The sequence below is a fragment of the Elgaria multicarinata genome, chromosome 1, assembly GCF_023053635.1.
Source record: "Elgaria multicarinata webbii isolate HBS135686 ecotype San Diego chromosome 1, rElgMul1.1.pri, whole genome shotgun sequence".
Taxonomy (NCBI): domain Eukaryota; kingdom Metazoa; phylum Chordata; class Lepidosauria; order Squamata; family Anguidae; genus Elgaria; species Elgaria multicarinata.
The window spans coordinates 90,760,491-90,780,482 of record NC_086171.1 but is presented as its reverse complement, the minus strand read 5'-3'; the positions used below and the strand labels follow the sequence as shown (position 1 = coordinate 90,780,482).

The 19,992-nt window shown below is 46.6% G+C and overlaps 1 protein-coding gene across 1 annotated transcript in view; it reads left to right on the top strand.

Moving 5' to 3' along the window:
* ACE (angiotensin I converting enzyme) overlaps positions 1-19,992 on the top strand; it is a 60,366-nt gene that overhangs the window by 505 nt on the left and 39,869 nt on the right. Inside the window, exons 2-3 of the mRNA XM_063132018.1 lie at positions 15,390-15,557; positions 16,568-16,661. Of these exons, the coding sequence (XP_062988088.1) occupies positions 15,390-15,557; positions 16,568-16,661 (262 nt within the window). The remainder of the gene's footprint in view (positions 1-15,389; positions 15,558-16,567; positions 16,662-19,992) is intronic.

Genomic DNA, 19,992 nt, shown 5'->3' with positions numbered 1-19,992 from the left:
CCGGCCGCCCGCCCGCGCCCTCTCCCGGGTTTGGGACGTGCTAAATGCCCACCCGAGCTGGGACTGGAGGGCCGCTTCTGCCCCCGGAAAGCACGCCGCAGTTCCCTAGCAGGCGTGCTGCTGGTGTTCCGCTTTACAGATGGCAAGACTGAGAGCCAAGGCAGGTTAGCGAGTGACCCCCTAGTTGAGAAGTTTGCTTGCATCGTTTATATGAGCCTCCCCCAACTCCCGTCAGGGGTGATGAGGGTTGTGGCCCCAAACATCTGGAGAGCACCAGCTTGGGGAAGTCTGGTTTATAGCCTGCGGCTTCCACATAAATTTATATTCCTCAGGCAGCTAATAAAGGAGCAAGAAAGCATTTAAAACATTGAAAAATAATAAAGTAAAGCATACAAACACATGAAACAAACTGAAACAGCAAAATTAAACTGTCAGGTAAACAGAGGCCGTAGCTAGTCCTAAGGTTTATCCTGGGATCATCCCGGGTTCGCCCCTGCCTGAGCGCTGGATGCCCTGTGTAGCACTTAGATGAACAGGTTTGACCCCAGGACAATCCTGGGATAAACCTGAGGTCTAGCTACGGCCAGAGATAACAAAACTACTCTGATTTTTTTTAAAAGTATTAACGTTGCCTCTTTTTAAAAGCCTGGAAGAACAGATGTGTTTTTGCCTATTGCCTCAATGATACTAATGACTGTCCCAAGGCCCAGCAATGGTTGTGTGCTGTTAGTGACTCCAGTCCCAGGCAGTATCTGGTCCCTTCTAGGGAGGCATCTGCTGTGCTGCTTCTCCTGGGTTCACTCAGCATTGGAGGGAGGGGGGGGAGGAGGGAGACAAGGGTACAAAATTCAGTAAGCTCAGGCAGGCAGAAAAAACATCTCTTCACCCAGAGGAATTCATTGCTAAATGATGAGCGGATGGCCACAAGTGTGATTACGTTAAAATATTATTGGAGGTTAGGTTTATCAATGGCTTTTCTCCATGAAAGCTAAATAGAGCCTTCATGTGCAGAGGTAGATGATCTCCACGTGCCCTCCAGCCGCTAGTAGGCAATATTGTCATCATGCTGCATCTCAAAAAGGTTATTGGAGCTGGGAAAGGTACAGAAAAGGACAACCAAAATGATCAGTAAGCTGGAACAATTCCTCTACAAGGAAAGGCTAAGTTTTGGGGTCTTTCATTAGACGAAATAGGGGGTGAGGCACACAATAGAGTTTTGCTAAAGTATGCATAATGTGGAGAAAGTGGATAAGAGTGTCCCCCCCCACACACACACCTTTCTCATAATCATAGAACCCGGAGTCATCCCATGAAGCTGATTGGTGGAAGATTCAGGAAGATAAAAGTACCTCTTCACACAGTGCAGAATTAAACTATGAAATTTGCTACCATAAGACGTAGTGATGGCTTTAGAAGGAGATTAGACAAATTCCTAAAGGAGAAGGCTGTCAATGGCTACTAGTCTTAATGGCTCTATGCCACCTCCAGATGCCTTTGAAAACCAGTGGCTGAGAAATAGCAGCACAAGAGGGCTAGACAGTGATAACCTGTCATTTGACTTTACATCATGTACCCTTTGCTTATGCCAGCTTGCCTGCTGGTGTACTCAGAAAGGAGGAACATTCTAGCCGAGCCTGAGAGGATCAGATTAAGGGTCCATCCATGTTTCCAAGGGTATAATGATGTCAAGTTAAATGGCACATAATCCCTGCCTTGTCTGTAGTCTGGGTTTTTGCGCTGTGGTTTCTTGGACTCCTTTATGTCTTCTGTCACCGTTCCCCAGTATCAAGAGACGCCTCTCCAAGCTTTGGATGGAGCTCTGCGTCTGGTGGTGGTCAGGAGTGGAGAGAAAGCTTTGCTGTGTACTAAGGATTTTATTTTTCCAGATCATATTTGTCCATTCCAAGCTAATTAATCTCAAGCAGCCCCCCCCTCCCTTTCTGTTCTCACAATTGGCAATGCAGATTGAAAATGCCGCTCTGTGCAAAAGCAGGCATTTGGAAGATGGATGTCCTCAGATGGGATTAAACATTAAACAACGCAGCACTCAGCTTTGTGGGCTGTGGTTGTTGATTTCCAAGCATCAAGGGGCAACCAGGGAATTACTAGAAATTTTTGGCTCACAATGTTCTTCCCATGTACTCTTTCCAACGTCAACTCTTGATAAGTGGCCCGAAGCAAAGGAGATGTGACTCCCTTTAGAGTTTGCAATGAAACAGTGTTTGCAACTGCTTCTGATTCGGGGCTCACGAAATCCTTTGCAGACAGGATTTAAGAGCTTAGTAAGGTAGAAATGTTTAATTGTGTACGAGTTTTCACAGGTCAGCAAAGTAACAAGGCTTGCCAAAGAACCAATATAAGTGAAAGCTCGTGGGCTGTGCTGTACACATATGACCTTCCAACTAGGTGACAATCCAGGAGAGCTTTGTGCAGTCAGCAGCAGATGGGAGAGACTTTTTTCTCCCCTCTGTCACAATGATGGCTGGATTCCTTTGGCTCTTGAAGAGCAAAGGCTCTGAAGGGAAGCAAGGAAAGGCCGGGCAGAAAGTGAAGCAGCCAGTGAAGAAGGGGCTGAGGTGCATTTGTAAACAAAAAAATGGTTGAGCCATGGGACCCAACAAAAACAGCTGACTAGTGTGGATGATGTGGAATAAAGGCTCCAGTGAGATTTGGTAAGAGACAAGGTGTGTGGGGTTGGGTGGGGGGTACGGGGTATGGGACTGCAATACCAGGAACGTCCGGTTCTTGTGTGTGTGTGTGTGTGTGTGAGAGAGAGAGTGAGAGAGAGAGAGAGAGAGAGAGAGAGAGAGAGAGAGAGATTGACATTCAGTTTTCGTTTCACTCTTCCTGTAAGGTATTAGGGACTGGCACAACTAGAAGTAGTGTGCTAGGTAGTGTGGAAAGATACCCAACAAAATCTTTGTGAAATGACATTTTGTACTTGGGATCGGGAAGCCCCCTCCTCACCAGATTGGCGAAAGATTTTGCCTTCCCCAGCAGTGTGAGACTTGAACTGGGACACTAGGGGCCTTGCTAGATGGGGCTTTAGCCCTGTGTGAGTCCCAGGCTCACCCCTGTGCGTCTAGATGACACAGGGTATCCTGGGCTCAGGCAGGGGTGAACCCTCCCTGGGCCCGGGGTAACCGGCACCGCTTCTGGCCTGGTTTTTCCACAGGCGTATAGCCAGGTCCACCGCTTTTCCTGGCTACCACATTTACTCCTGAGTAGCCAGGAAAAGTGGTGGACGGGCTGCAGTGCTCCACAGGAGCGCTGCAGCCATCAGGGCTATAGTGGGGACATGGGAGACAGGAATCGTGGCTTACAGGACATGGGGGGGCGGGAAACAGAGGCCAGGGGAGATCAGGGGGGAATCACGGCCTAGGGGACATCGGGTGGGCATCAGACATCGCAGGCGGGGGGTGGGGGATCGGACATCCCGGCTAGGGGGGAAATCGGGGGGAGCGGGGAACCTTTTTTTTTTCCAAAGAACCTACCTTCATCGTTGGTGTGCTCCTGTGCACATGGCCCCTTTAAGAAAGAAAACAAAATGGCCGACGTGATGGGGCTTTCCTTTACCCCGTTGCATCGACGTGTAGACTGGGATGACAGCCTGCACTAGCTGTAGCACGGGCTCGCCCCTCCTCCCGGCCGGACTTCCAGGTAGGTCTAGCAAGGCCCTAGGTGTGCTCCATGCAGGACCTACAACCTTAAGAGCACAATCCAACTAAAGTGTTATTGATTTATATGAAGAAATTTTAAGCTCATTGAAACCTAAAATCACTGAAACCTAAAAGTGATTAACTAGGTCAGGGCTGTGCCCTAAAAGCGGTTGAGTAAACTAGGGCCCCGTCTTGATGGCGCTGGGCCGCCGCTGTGAGGCCTCAGGCTACTGCATTGGTGCTCCTTCCCGGCATCTGTACGAGAAGGAGCACCAACGTGGAGTTGCCGCTGGCGGGCTAAGCGCTGGGAAGGGAGGAGGTACGGGCAGCCGGCTCTCCTCCTCTGACCACCCTCTGGCTGCCCCATTCCTCCCTCTTTTTTTATGTGTAGATTTTTTAATCTACAGATTAAAAAAAAGGATGGGGAGGATGGAACGGGACAGCCAGAGGGAGAGGAAGAGAGGGACGCGCAGCGCCTGAACCGGCCCTCCTCTAGCCGATGCCGACCAATCAGGGGTCACCACTGGCTGTGGCACGCCTTCACTTTAAAAAGTCGGGGTAAGTGCCCGAGTTTTTTTAAGCGGAGTTTAGGGGTTTTGCCCCTGGATGGCTTCAGGATGGCGGCTGCGTCATATCGATGGCCTGCTGCCACTCTGAATCCACTTCGGGGCAAAACCCTCATCAAGCAGGCTCTAGTAGTCGTAAATAACCTCCAGCCATTACAAACTAATTAAATGCAATTGGGAGTGGCACTTCAACATCTTCTTCAATGCAAAACTGGGGCTCATAAAAGAGATTTAAGGGCAAGGAACCCTGTCAGTGGAGTGCTCCAATCCCACCCAGTGTTGCTTTGGAGGAAGGAGGCGCACCACTTGGTTCCACCACAGGTTAAGCCCCGGGTGATCATTTTCTGCTGCAACTCACCCTCCCTCATCCACCCCCATTGACCCTTCACAGAGAAGTGGCACTTAGGTTTTCAAAACAAGAGGTTGTGGTGGAACCTGGAGTTCTGCCCTCAGATTTTGGCCAATGGGGGAAAGCCCTTCCTGATCCCCATGGTGCATAAGAAGTCACATGACCCTGTATGTCTATAAATGCACCCAGTTTTGTTGAATCCAGAATGGCTGGTTCCACAATGGTTCCAGAAATAACTGCAATAGTTTAAAAAACAACACACACACCCCAATCTTCTGATTGCTAACAGAAATTGTCAACGGTTTAGTTTGTAGCTTTTGGTTCTTACCCTATTTCTTCGATTCTAAGACGCACTTTTCCCCCCATATAAACATCTCTAAAAATGGGGTGCATCTTAAAATCGCGCGTGTGTCTTAGGTGTTTTTTTTCTGTTGGTGGTACTGAAATTAGTGTGCGTCTTACAATCGATGGCATCTTACAATCAAAGAAATATGGTATATCTACAGTTTATACCTAAACAACTTGCTTCTCTGTTCTGTATTATGCACATACCACCCACAGAGCATGGTCTAAAACAGGCATGGGCAATTTCTGGCCCTCCAGATACTTTGGCCTCCAGATAGTTTGGCCTACAACTCCCATAATTCCTCATCATTGATGGGAGGAATTGGCTGATGGGAGTTGTAGGACAAAACATCTGGAGGGCCACAGCTTGCCCATTCCTGGCCTAGTGTGTGGATGGAGAAGGGTAAATATCAAAAGAAGGCTTAATTTTTTTGGCAGCAAAGATAGGGTGGGGGACCTTCTCAGGTGATAGTCCTTTATCAGCCGAGCCAAGCCAAGCAGGAGCGATGACCTAATCAGCTGCAACTCCCTCCAGCTTGTGCTACCCCCTCTGCTGCGCCTCTTATAAGAACCTCTGATTAGCTGCTGTAAAAAGCACCAGAATAACACAAATCTTGCATTAGCCCAGGGCTGCTACTTCTGCATGGCTGGGACTTAACAAGCTGTCCAACCCAAGTAGGAGTAAAGAGAAATTTCTCTATGTGCGTGATGTCAGATGAAGAGTTTAGCATCCTAAGGATCAAAACTTTTTAAAAAATTTGTTCTAAAAATGACATTTACCTCCTATGGCCATGAGGATGGCATGTGGGCAATGGTTGGTGAAAAAGGTGGAAGAGGGAGGGAGACTAATACTTTAGCTCCTTGTTTCTTCCTACATACAGCAGAAGCAAAATAAATTATGCAAAGCAAGCCAATATAAACAAGCATGTTTTATATAATTTATCAGAGTTGCAGAATTTAGCTTTACTGGGTACAGAAATTGGGCAGTTTGTTTAGTGCAAGGGGACACACTACCTTAGACATACCTTTAGATGGTGCCAATCCACTTAATTCCACTAACTGTGTTTAGATGTAATGCTAAACCATGGTGCACACACCTGTTTATTTATTCATTGCTTTTATTTTATTATAACACTTATATGCCATTTTCCCACAAGGAACCTAAGGCAGCTTACATGAATCTTCTCCTCTCCATTTTAGCTCACAACAACCCTGTGACATAGAGCGTCATAGAATCATAGAATCATAGAATAGCAGAGTTGGAAGGGGCCTACAAGGCCATCGAGTCCAACCCCCTGCTCTTTAAAAGAAGTTAGACTTACTAGGGTGTGTTTTTGTCACATGAAGAAGGCTAGAAGGGGCGAGAGGCGCACGGGAGGCAGATGACGTCATGAGAAGGACCCGCGAAAATCTGCGAGTGCCCAATAACAAGCGTGTGATAAAATGCTTGTCTGATGAAGCTCAAAGGCTAGACTGAGAATCAGGGACTGGTTACCATGTAGTCACCCTGTGAGCTTCATGTATGTGAGGGGACTAAAACCCAAGTCTCAGTCCAACACTCTAACCACTACACCACACTAGCTCTCATACGCTTGTTCCCCCGCCCCATGCTCCTATCTTTTCACCCAGCACGACTGCAAGAAACAGATAAAAAATAATTTGTTTTATGTTTTCAGCTAACCAGGAAGAATTGTGATTAACTTTAACTGTGGTTTGTCCTGGCGACCCAGGATGATAATCTTTTATTCAGAGTTGGCTTGTTCAGGCAAAGTTAAACCTGACCACAGTTCTTCTGAGTTTGGATGTAATGACTGTAACAGACCTGCACACACTCCCACCTTTCTTTCAAGGTAGAGCAAGTTGGAAAGTGCCCCGTGTGTTATTTGCACATGCGTAGCTGCCACCACCTCCTTTATTTTCTCTCACACTCCGAGCAGGAGGATCTTGAGAGCTAGGGGAGTAATCTCAGAGGAGGGAGGCACTTTTCATAAGCTCTCTCATCTTGCCAAGTAAGGACCTGATCTGCATCTTTCCTCTTACCTCTCCTTAAGTTTGAAGTGTGGTAAATTAGTTAAGCACGTGAGTAAGACTAACGTTGTGGCTAGGCAGGCACTTGGGCCTTTGCTAGGCCAGGGGTTATCCCGGGTTGATACCCGGGATCGCCCCTGTGCGTCCAGATGACTCACAGGGGATCCTGGGCTTGGAGGGATCATCCCTCCCTGGCCCTGGGATAAAGCCTACCCCTTCAAGCCCGCTATTTCCCATGGTCTCGGGCTGACCCCAAGGCTGCGAGCATGTGGCCTGTTTTCGCAGCTTTCCCCGGCTCCACGCAATTACTTGTGCGGAGCTGGGAGCCATGCACGGGGCGCAGCGCTCCCCAGGAGTGCTGTGCCCATCGGGGGCAGGGTGGGGGGAGCAGGAAAATCAATTTAATTTTTTTTAAAAAAAACCCTTACCTTCGCACATGTGCGTTCGTGCACATCGTCCCCTTTAAAAGTTTAAAAAATGGCGGGCGCAACGGCTCTCTTCTTGAGTTGCTTGCCTTACGTGTAAATGAGGGTGGGATCTCGTGTTATTGACAACACGAGATCACCCCTCCTCCATCCTGGGATATCCTGTAGCTCTAGCAAAGGCCTTGGTCAACTCCAGGCTTCTAGTTCAAGTATTTTTATTTAAACAGTTCTATATAAAAAGAGTAGGAAAGTAACACTTACATAAAAGAAATAAATGAGTGATTTTACTTAGAGCCCTAAGTACAGCCTCTACTGACAAAGGAGGCGCTTGGGACCCAGTGCTGAGTTACTCTTCAGACAAGGCAATCTGAAACAAAGGCAGGGGAGCTCTTTCCTTTGATCTCTGGGTAGTCAGAAGTGGGGTTGGCCAGGGAGGAAGGGTACCACTGAATCGGGAGAAGGCAGCTCTCCTTTGCGCACCTGGGGGCTGCCTTGATGGCACCGTGTTGGTGCTGCGTTCCCCCTAAACCCCACGGTGGTGCTGGGTAATCCCCATGCCAGGAGGGAGCACAGGGTTTCCAGCGGTCATCTGGGTACTGGAGCCACCCCCCGCCTCCCCCCACCCTCATCTTGGCTTCTGGTGTCCAGTCGGAGGTCGCCTTCAGCCAGGGAACACCTCTGCAACAAAGCTAGAACGAGGTAGACACTGGAAGGGCTGTATTTGCCTCTCTCCAGCAAAAAAAAAAAAAAGTTGGGGTAAGTTTCTGACTTTTTTTATTCGCAGCTTTGCGGGAAAGCCCCGCGTTGACTGCTGTGTTGTATAACTGATGCACCACCACCACACAACCAATGCAGGGCTTTTAAAATGTATAGACAGCTCCCTGGGGAGGGTCAGAAAATACACTATACAGAGAAGGGAAATCCAAGCATTAAGACTGGCAAACAACCCAGCAAGACAGAACAAGAGGCGTGGAAGGAAATAATCTCCTCATTGGTCGCTCTCAGACATGACGGAACCAAATGGGGAACACCTTCTTCTGTATCCATGCAGAAGTTGGGATCTCCATGTGTTGCATGCTTGGCTGCATGGAAGTAAAAGGTGTATAGCAGTAAGGGGGGTGTAAGGGGGAGAGGCATGCTTTGACACCAGGGCAAACAGCACTTAACAGAAAGCAGAAGCAAGTGCCAGAGGGGGAGGGGATGCATGAGCCCAAGGTGTGTCCATATTCAAGGGCCCCACCTTGAGCTCAGATACAAAGTTTTTTTCAAGTATATTTAAGGCTTAAGCCTATTTAATATGCTGAAAAGCAGTTCTAAATGGCTGTAAATTAAGTAGTAACACCCACAAACCAGAAGTTATTGGAGCCCCCCCCCCCACTTTATTACACCAAGCAGGATGTTGGTGGTATGGAATCTTAGCTTACGAAAACATTTCCTTGGGGAGGCTCAGTGGAAGACGTACCTTCAGGTCTGGCTACTGTATCATAGAATCATAGAATAGCAGAGTGGGAAGGGGCCTACAAAGCCATCAAGTCCAACCCCCTGCTCAATGCAGGAATCCACCCGAAAGCATCCCTGACAGATGGTGGTCCAGCTGCCTCTTGAAGGCCTCTAGTGTGGGAGAGCCCACAACCTCCCTAGGTAACTGGTTCCATTGTCGTACTGCTCTAACAGTCAGGAAGTTTTTCCTCATGTCCAGCTGGAATCTGGCTTCCTTTGACTTGAGCCCGTTATTCGGTGTCCTGCATTCTGGGAGGATCGAGAAGAGATCCTGGCCCTCCTCTGTGGGACAACCTTTGAAGTATTTGAAGAGGGCTCTCATGTTTGGGCTGTGAAGGATCCCATCCTACCCTCCAGCAGACTGGCTGGTGACCCTGAGGAGTTTTGTCTTCCACTGCAGCAGGTGGCTTCGTTCACGTCTTTGAATCACCTGGAGCTATTTGCTGTGTGCTCCCCTTTCTGCTGAGCTTTTGCTCTGCTTGTGGCACATGGTGGCTTGTGTAGACAAATCTGCCAGATCTGTTGTGACTTCTGAGCCTTTACAACCCTGAGATTCTACTAGCCTTCAAACCACTTATTCTAATCACTTGTTTAGGAACAGGGACGGCATCAGAAGGGAAGCATGATTGGGCACCTGCTGAGGTCCTCACTCACTGTTGACTCCTGGCTCTGCTCCTCCTTGCTGTTACTGCCTGTTCACCTGCCTGCTATGAGCATGTAAGCAGAGACAAGGGCACGGAGATAAGCATTCTCAGTTTGCCTTGCACTCTCCCTCTGGGTGGTTGTATGAATTGGAGAGGGCAAGGAATAAGCAGCAGCGAGAGCAGAAAGGAAGAAGTGGGCCCACTGAGGACACTTTGCTCAAGTGATGCCCAAAGCCAGAGCTGGGACATTTAGGAATCAGATATCTCTGTTGTTCCAGTGGTTACAATATGTGGCTATGACCCAATACGTGTTTTATTTATTTTGCTCTGAGGTTTGGCTCAGGCACTGAAAACAGTTCACATCCACTGGGGATTTAAATTGTTTCAAGGGAGCGTAGCCAATGTTTTACTAACTCCGAATATGCCACTATGTGGCATAGTGCTCTAAGTGATGGCACTATGCCACATCAGCATTCGATACTCTGAATGGGAGTTAAATAAGACGATGTAGCTTTGGCAGAGACTGGTAAGAAACCTATGAATAAAGACTAATGGGCTATAAAAAACTTTAATGGAGTGCACAATGATCAGACACTTAATGTGTTTTCATCAAACCTTCTTCTGGGTTTTGATCAACGCCATAGCTAGACCTAAGGTTTATCCCTGGATCGTCCAAGGGTCAAACCTGTTCATCTAGGTGACACACAGAGGATTCAGTGCTCAGGCAGGGGCGAACGCAGGATGATACTGGGATAAACCTTAGGTCTAGCTATGGCCATAGAGCACTTAACCCTTCACAAAGCCATGGAGATGGCAAGGCAATCAGACTTGGGCCACAGCTAGACCTAAGGTTTATCCTGGGATCATCCAGGGTTCGCCCCCCCCCCCCCGCCTGAGCACTGGATCCCCTGTGTGTCACCTAGATGGACAGGTTTGACCCCTGGACGATCCAGGGATAAAGCCAAAGAGTTTGGCTACGGCCAAAGAGTTGCATTCTTTCAGAAAACGCTTTGTCTATTCCAAACACCAGTCTGTCTCTGAGATGCTTCTCCGTTTTATCAGCAAACTCAGGGTTCAGCTGGTTTGTTCAAGGTCCAAAAACAAACAAACTAACAAACACGCAGAAGTTTCTCCAGCCTTCAGTACTCTTTGATAGTGGCAGGCCCTTACATTTTTCCTGTGGAGGAAATGGTCATTAAGTGTGGCTGGAATGCTCTCATTGTTTTGCTTGTGGCCCTTTTCAACAAGGCAAAAGATTTATAAATACTGCTGGCTTATTTTTCCATATTATAAAGGAGTGAAGTTACTTGCCCTATTCCTTCCTGCTTGTGGAGTTTTGTAGCCAGGTGAAAACAAGCCATTATTTCCATTCAGGCCCTCATCACAGGATTGTTAAAGCTGAAGGCTTCTGGTGTAGGAAACTGCCGTTTTCTTGTAAGGAATATGTGAGTTTTAAGTTCTGTCTCTGACATTGTCATGGATGGCGGTGTAGAATAGGGGAAGTAGAAGGTGGGTGGGAAACTTCATTGTTTCTGTTAAACGTGAACAGAATAGGGACAGGAAACTCCTGACTCTACCCAGATACAATTAAGTCCAGCGACATCTAGTGCCTAAACCATATATTGATGCTAACTACCTACATTCCCTACACTTTGCACTTTACACACAGGGTTCCTTTGGTTCAGAATCTGGACTTTCTATCCTTCTGTTTTCTTTGAATACACTTTGGCCATGTTTTTGCTCAGCCTTTCTGCTCATTATTACATAACTTCCACTTATGTGCTGCATTGAGTTTGTTTTCCCACAAGTGACATGCAAGTAATTTGGAAATTGCCTCTCAAGCTGCAGGGAGGCACATTTCCGGGCAAGCAGCCCTCACCCGCAACTCCTAACTTTTAGATTTGGTTGCATACATTTCCTCAGCTTTGCTCTTTGGTGCAGTTTTCATCTGAAATTGGAAAAGTGTTCTCTTATAGCTCTAGTCCCATGGTTTGATCATCACCTTCTTCTCATATTTCCTGGACTTACTTGCCATGTCCCAGAGGCATTCAGATCTCAAGGCTGTTACTTCCTCCTAGAACCCTTCACATATATGTGAAGCATATTTCATACTCTAAAAAAAACCCTAGTAATTAAAGCACCACCATCACAGGGATCAGGAATTTACCAATTAACAGGCAGTTAAAGGAGCCTCGTGTGGCAGCTGAAACTCTCCCCACGGCCTGAATTCGATCCCAGCAGAAGCTGGTTTCAGGCAGCCGGCTCAGGTCAACTCAGCCTTCCATCCTCCCGAGGTCGGTAAAATGAGTACCCAGTTAGCTGGGGGAAAGGGAATAATGGCCGGGGAAGGCAACGGCAAACCACCCCACTATAAGGCCTGCCAAGAAAACGTCAGCGAAAGCTGGCGTCCCTCCAAGAGTCAGTAATGACTCAGTGCTGGCACGAGAGGTTCCTTTCCTTTCCAAAGGACAAGAAACCTAACACCATTCCATGCTGAAAAGGAAGCAATTAGAAACAAGCTGGAAAGAGGAAGCTTCTGATTACTACACAGTAGCCCTAGAAAAGCTTCCATAGCACTCAGCCAGTTCACACTGGACAACCTGGCATTGCGATCACATTTTAAAGGGTGGGCAAGTGGGGGAATCACCAATTATGAAAAACATAGGATGATACTATCAACACAAACATGGAAATGCAAGAGGCTGGTAACAATGCTGACTGAATTCTCCATAAAAATGAGTGAACCAAGGATGGTCATTCCAGACTAAATGGTTAATAAGGTAACAACTGGAATACCCAACAATCAGAGCCTTTTGGAGCTGTTTCAGGCATTGGTGCTCTCAAAACTCCCCTATTCTATATTCATTTGGGTGGCATGGGGTAGAGTGTCTATATGTCTTACTTCACTCATACATTTTCCCCTTCAGCTGAAATGAAAGGAGCAACTTGTGCTTATACCAGAGTTTACTTGGATCTCTGGATTTTGAGCACCATACAATGCCTTTTCTTTTGGGTTTAGGCTTGCATTTTTATGCCTGATTTGTAACCTATTTTATCTGATCTTCTGCTATTCCCTTATAAGAGCTCCCTCCATCTGTTGCTTTTGGGGTTACTCTGGGCCCAATAGACCCAGTGGGGTGGGGCATATTCATTCTTCCTTTGTACTTCCCATGGGTTGTATCCAACCCTGACTTGTCATTGGTGGAATGGTTTCTCCCTCCCCCTTCAGCTCCTCCGGAACAGATTTGGAAGGTGCATCACGGGGGCTGAGGGCTGCAGATTGAGTGGAAGTCTTTTTGCAGAATGTTGGATTTAAACCCAACTTTGTAGTTTATGATGAGAACTGAAACTGATGGATTATGATCATGTTGCTGTCTTCTCTCTCTCTCTGTCTCTGTCTCTCTCTCTCTCTCTCTCTCTCTCTGTGTGTGTGTGTGTGTGTGTGTGTGTGTGTGTTAGAAACTGAGGATGGATTTGTGTGGTCATTGCTCCACCAACTGATTTAATTTTTTTAATTGATTCATTGTTTCGCTGTTACCCAATGTACTTCAAGATTTCATTAATGATACTGAAGGAAGGGGGCATTACGTGTGAGAGAGGTCTTATGATGTTTTAAGTTCTTCCATATTGTTAGAGAGAAACATATTAATTCAGTGTTCTTCTTTTTTTAAAAAAAAAAAAAGTTCAAAACCAATCAGTATTATGGAAGATCTATATCTAAATGATATATTGATTACAACTTGCTTGAAACTTGAAAGCTTAATTATCAGATGTGGAAATTCCTCACTCCCAACTTTCTTCAGATTGGAGGGAAGAAGCACAAGATAATGCTTTGAAGCCGAGAATGTCAGATGACACGATAACAAATGGGGGGCTTAAAGAGTCAACCGTCAGTTGAGTTGGTTATTGTGTCATCTATTGGGCAACACCCAACTGACGTTTGGCTATTTTCCTGAAATAGCCAACGGAGAAACACCACTGGCTGTTCTGTTAGCTATCCGCACACCTGTTGGTTAGCATGTTGTCTGGTGGTCTCTGTTGATTATTTTCCCTGTCCACAGAGTCGCAAGGCAAGGGTGGCAAAATCTCTGGCTGCTCTTGCCCAGAAGGGCTCCATGGTCATGGAAAATAATCCTGCATCGGCGAGCGCTTGAGGAGCCCTGATCATCCCATCCTGGGGTGGGGCGGTTGGGGCTCCTGAAGCGTTTGCTGGCACAAGAACATGCAGTCCCTGGGTGGGGCCTCGCCGATCACGATGCCCCATATATTTCCAGGGGCATGCATGTCCCTGGCCACCCCCACCCCTGATCCACCTGGAGATCAGCTTGAGGGATAGAAGGAGCCCATTCCATCCCGTCCAGCTGATCCCCAAATGGATCATGGAGTGGGGGTGGCAGATGCCTCCCACAGCTGGACATGAAATGTCCCACTGCAGGAGGCACCATCTGACAAGATTGGGGCAACGGAGGGGCGATCCGAGCTGTGGATTCTTCTGTGGTTGCTGCGAAAGGGGACGGGAGTCAACACAGAAGAATCTGAGCTGCTTGTCACAGCAGTAGCTATGAGCCCTGCATGCCCCTCTGTCACCCCGATCTCTGTAGCATCAGGACAGGGGGCAGCATTCCTGTACTTGCCCCCTGCCCTGTTGCCATGGAGATGACCTCAAAGGGTGTGTCGCTGGGGTGGAGATCTTCGCTGTGAGGGGATCCGCAGCAGAGAAGATCTCCCCACCGGCGACATGTCCTTCAGTGTCATCACCATGCCAACAGAGCAGGGGGTGGGTACAGGAATGTTGCCCCCTGCCCTGATGCTACAGAGATCATTGAGAAGGACTCCTTGCTGAGAACTGCAGGTGCTGCACCTCCCCTGACAGGGGAGACCCAACGCCCCGGTTGCCTAGCGACAGCAGCGGATGGATTCCTTCTGTCAACAGGAGAGAGGGATTGTCAGGACTTCTTCCTGGAGCCCTGTCTCCTGTAGACAGGAGATGGGATACATCCGCCTCTGGGAGCCTCTCCTCTCCGCTCCTCCCCCCCCCCCCCACAATGGCACCACTGGTAAAGAAAGCACTAACCAGTGCTGCCATTCGGTGGGGAGGGCCTACAGGGGGGTGTGTGTGTATGTGTGTGAGATGACTGTTGGGGGAATTAGTAGTGTGGTACAAATTCCTCCTAGCAGTTCGCAAATAAACAAAAGCGTGAGTGTTGAGTCCTCAATGCATTTATTTAGAGAAGTCTTCCAAAAACAAAAGACCAGGCTGGTACATCAAATAATAATAAAGTAACCATCTTACCGTAAATCACATAAGTAAGCATAACAGCTTTACAGTTCTCTTTGATAAGTCCTCCCTTCACATCAAAACAGCATACTCCTTCCTCTGGCAGCGGCAGCAGCCTACGCCACACACCTGTGAAAGAGCGAGGCTTTTACTTACTTCACCCAATCACCAACAGGTGTTCTGAGTTTGCAAGTCTCTGCCAATAATCTGCCAATAATTACTGTTAAAGTTAACACGAAAACCTGACAATGACAACTTCACAGAGAGGAGGCAGTCCTCTCCACAGAATGGCACTTCCATGTCACCCAAAGCTGCGCATGGATTAGCCATTCATGGAGTTGATTATTTCCTCTCTGTGGACTAAAACGTTGTCTGAACACACCCTCAGAATAGCCTCATGGTGCTTGTTCCACCTGAGGAAACAACACCACAGAGCTATCCCAATTTCCTCTCCTGGTTTTAAAGAGCTGAGAAATACAGCAATGATAGAGCGTTGACCTCTGTGTTTCTGTCTGGGATTGGCCAAGATGGACTCCTAAAGAGATATTATAAAGCTGGGCTCATACACTACATGTCTATCTCTCCCTCATTACAGGTAGCATCCTCTTTAGAGGAGCAAGAATTCACAGAACTTTGGGGGAAGAAAGCAAAGGAGACCTATGGCCAGAGCTGGCAAAACTTCACTGATACTCAGCTGAGGAAAATCATCAGTTCCATCCAGATCTTAGGGCCTTCAAATTTACCCATGGATAAGCGACATCAGGTAAGCATCAGTCCAGACAGAGAGAGGCAGAACATGAGGAGAGGGTGAAAGAAGGAAATGGTAGAGCTGAAGGAGATATTCCAACTCATGTTGGAGAAAGGCTCAGAGGCTGAACTACCTGGAGGAGTCCAAAGGCACAAAGGTGTTGTTCAGAAGAACATACTCCTTTATATTAAATAGTATGAAGAGATTGCCTCCACCCTTCTGTCCCATATCCCACACTGGAGACATTCCAGGTGACATCTTTCTGCTGGGAACTGAGGAACCTGAGTATGTACTGGATAGGGTCTAGCACATTCCAAGTTACTGGCTAACTCCAGACTTTTGGAACCCAACAAACTACAGTAACAATGCAATTCTATGCATGTCTACTCAGAAGTATGTCCCACTGAATTCAATGGGGCTTACTCCCAGATAAATGGGTATAGAGTTGCAACCTAAACCTATCACAATGTGTCCTGATGGTGGGGGTAGGTCTGTGCAACCCTTCTGAAGTGGAACCATTTCTGTTGTTATTCATCTCTATTCAAATACACAACTGAAAAATCACAGCAAATTTGGAGGAAGAGGCAAGAAGAAGGTGAACCATAGAGATTAAATTCCAGCTGAATTAGAGCTCTTCCACCCATGAGTCATAGGGCCATACCACAACAATGTGAGAATGAAAGATGTTTAAGTTTAAACAGGAAATGTACAGGAAAGAGAAAAGTATCTACTCACTTTCTTAAATGCAAGATGATATGGAAGTCAAATATGTTTTGGCTCCCTTTCTGACCTGGCTGGCCACAGTTGCCAAAGTATGATGTTTAGAGTAAAATACATAAGTGAACATTGCACAATTTGCAGCAGTCATTGCTGTTGCCATTAAGTATTAAGCAGTCAGTCTCCATTGACTGCTGAAATAGTGATATGTCATATACTGTATAGTAGGAAGCAATCTTTAAGACATGTAGAATTGGCAGATTTGAGATTGTCAGTTTAACCTGTTGTACTTCTCTGTCCTTTCCAAGTATAACACTATCCTGAGTGAGATGGACAGCATCTACTCCACTGCCAAAGTGTGTCCACCAAACCAGACCTCCAGCTGTTGGTCACTGGAGCCAGGTATGCACCTTCCTGTCCTCATTGGCACAACTCCCAACGCCTCGTATGCTTATATGATTTTAGGTTCCTTCTGAACATGGGAGCACCTCCAAGGTTGTGAAGCAAGGAACTGAAAGGGAAGTTGATATGTAGAGGACAAAGAGCCGTGTTAGAAAAAGCATAAATTGGGTGTTCACAGTTACCTTACATTTTGTAGTGGCATCCATAGTTATGTGGATGTTTAGAAATACTTAGCATAGAGTTCACTGTGCCAGAGTTAGTGAAATGTCTTGGCTCTTGGTTTACAGTATCTTTATTCGTCAAGTGTGAAGCAAATTTGATCCCCAAGAATTGTTTTGCCATATTAAGAGTTGAAAAGCCTAACTAGTTTGGGTTCTTTTAAACTGGCCTCTTCCTTCTTAAATTTCAGTACTTTACTTTGCCATCAAATTTATCCTCTGCAATTATAAGGGCTGGAATGGTAGGATATCAATATTTTGGAAGCAAGCACAATTAGAGAAGAGAAAATTACAAGCTCTCAATTTCCAAGCAACTCAAAATTAGCATTTCCTAATTTGATAGACAGCAGCTAATGATACTGAAGTACTTCCAAATCTACTAAGGCCGTAGCTAGACCCAAGGTTTATCCCAGGATTGTCCTGGGGTCAAACCTGTTCATCTAAGTGCCACACAGGGCATCCAGCGCTCAGGCAGGAGGAACCCGGGATGATCCTGGGATAAACCTTAGGTCTAGCTACGGCCTAAGAGTGCCAAAATCAGTAACAGCCCTAAACTGTGAGAGGTAGGAAGACCTTTCTCCCTAAACTATTGGACAGGATAGATATGGGATGCCCTAATGATGGGGAGCATCATCCATAAAATAAAAATAGCCTACTAGAAGTTAGTCATATGAATTTCCCAGCAGTTTGGATCTCCAGTTCTCCTAGTGACAAGTGCCGTATTTGCCTTATCTCTGAAATATCAACCAATTTATTCTGAGACATAAAACAATCTCTTTCCAACCTACTTGTCACTTACAAAACTTTCCTAACAGCAACCTGCTAGTGTTTTAAGACTTTAAGAAAGAGCTATTACCTGTAACTGCTGTTCTACAAATGGAAAGATTGTGCAATCACAAACATGGCAACACACTTAAGTGGTTTACAGGTTGGACTTTCTAGAAAGGTCTGGAAGGTTAGGAATACTTGCCATCTCCCACTTGTCTATGTGCATAGACTGAAGGGAGTCAATGCCTTCTTACTCAGAAGGGAGTCAGTGCCTTCTGACAGCCTTGGAGAGCTTGGTAAGAAATACTCTTTATTAGGTGATCCCTAAACAGCCTCGTAGTGTGGAGATGGAGCATGGGACATGTGACTGCACAGAACAGCTCTTGAAGTACAGCAGTTGCAGATAGCCATTTTGAGAGGAGCAGCCATGTTGGTCTGTTGCAAAAGAAAGTCTTGCGGCACCTTACAGACGAACAAATTGACTGTGGCATAAGCTATCCTTGACAATACAGATGCATGAACAGTTATCCAGAGTTGCAAGTACTGTACACAACACACATTGTTTGTGGCTGGAGGACTTGTAAAGAGTGAGGGCCAAAGGAACTGAAACACAGAAAGTACAGACAGTGATGATTACCTAATTAACAATGGCCATTCACAAAACAGTTGTTACATGATAATACAGGCATCCTGAGGTGGAGAGCAAATTAGTATATATCCATGAGAAAAAGAAAAGAAAAACCTTTGTCACAGTTGGGGACACAAGAAAGATAGTTGAGCGTACCTGTATCTGGGTCTCCTTGCTCTTGGAGTTTGTGCCCCCCATCCCCAGTCAGGGGGAGGAGAAAGCCAGGCTAAGTGAGCCAGCACCAGTGAGGGAGGCACTAGATTCAAGGTTGGATAGCAAGCCTGACTGTGACAACTGGAAGTCCCTGGAGCCCAGACCCCCTGAATTAGGGCCCACTGGAAGCCATAAGTTGGAATCCCCTGGGGAATCAGGACCTCATGGTCTCCAGTTCTAGCTTAGCAATGTACCAGGTGGGAGAAGGTGGGGAGATAATGGAATACTCAGCTTCCATCTCAAGGATTGCCTTGTTAAGGCTCTCCACTCCTGAAGGGCTAGTCAGGGTGAAGTGGTCTATAAGGACTCAGTTGGAGTGGAGGCTGTTGGAACAGGTGATCAGCTTCCAGTGGCCTGTTCATGGTCCTGAAAGCTCTGTATCTTACTGTCTTCTCTCATGGACTATGTCATAGAATCATAGAATCGTAGAATAGTAGAGTTGGAAGGGGTCTACAAGGCCATCAAGTCCAACCCCCTGCTCAATGCAGGAATCCACCGTACAGCATACTTGACAGATGGTTGTCCAGCTGCCTCTTGAATGTCTCTAGTGTGGGAGAGCCCCCAACTTCCCTAGGTAACTGGTTCTATTGTCGTACTGCTCTAACAGTCAGGAAGTTTTTCCTGATGTCCAGCTGGAATCTGGCTTCCTTTGACTTGAGCCCATTATTCGGTGTCCTGCATTCTGGGAGGATCGAGAAGAGATCCGGGCCTCCTCTGTGTGACAGCCTTTTAAGTATTTGAAGAGTGCTCTCATGTCTCCCCTCAATCTTCTCTTCTCCAGGCTAAACATGCCCAGTTGTTTCAGTCTCTCTTCATAGGGCTTTGTTTCCAGACCCCTGATCATCATGAATGCATGTCCTCTGCATTCAAGATCTGGATCTCTGATTGGATGGTGCCTGCCCTGTTCATATCCTCTGCCTTTGCTCAACTAATCTCTTTAGGACTGCTGAGCATGTACCATTTTCCTATGGGCTTTGCTTTCTTGGGACATGTGATACAGGGTGGGAGGATTCCATCTGTAAAGGGCATCTAAAATTATTTAAATAAAATGAATAAATGCAGGCATACATATATCATTGATGGAGAGCCCACTCGTGTAAGCTGTAGAACTGTTAGACTAGAGACATAAAGAATACCTCCTGGATAATAACCAAATCACTGGAATAACTCCCAGACATTAATATTTACTGGGGGATAAATAGTTAGCCATGGGTTTATTTATTTATTAAATTTATATACCGCCCCATAGCTGAAGCTCTCTGGGTGGTTTACTAAAGTTAAAACAGTGAACATTAAAAAGTATACAAATTTAAAACCATCAAAAATATAAAAACAACAGTGTAAAACAGTATCCATTTTAAACAACGACAGTTCTGGGGTCCATTAAAAAACAAGCAAACTTAGCATATGTTGTTAAATGCTGTTAAATGCCTGGGAGAAGAGAAAGGTCTTGACCTGGCGCCGAAAAGATAACAATGTTGGCGCCAGGTGAGCCTCATCGGGG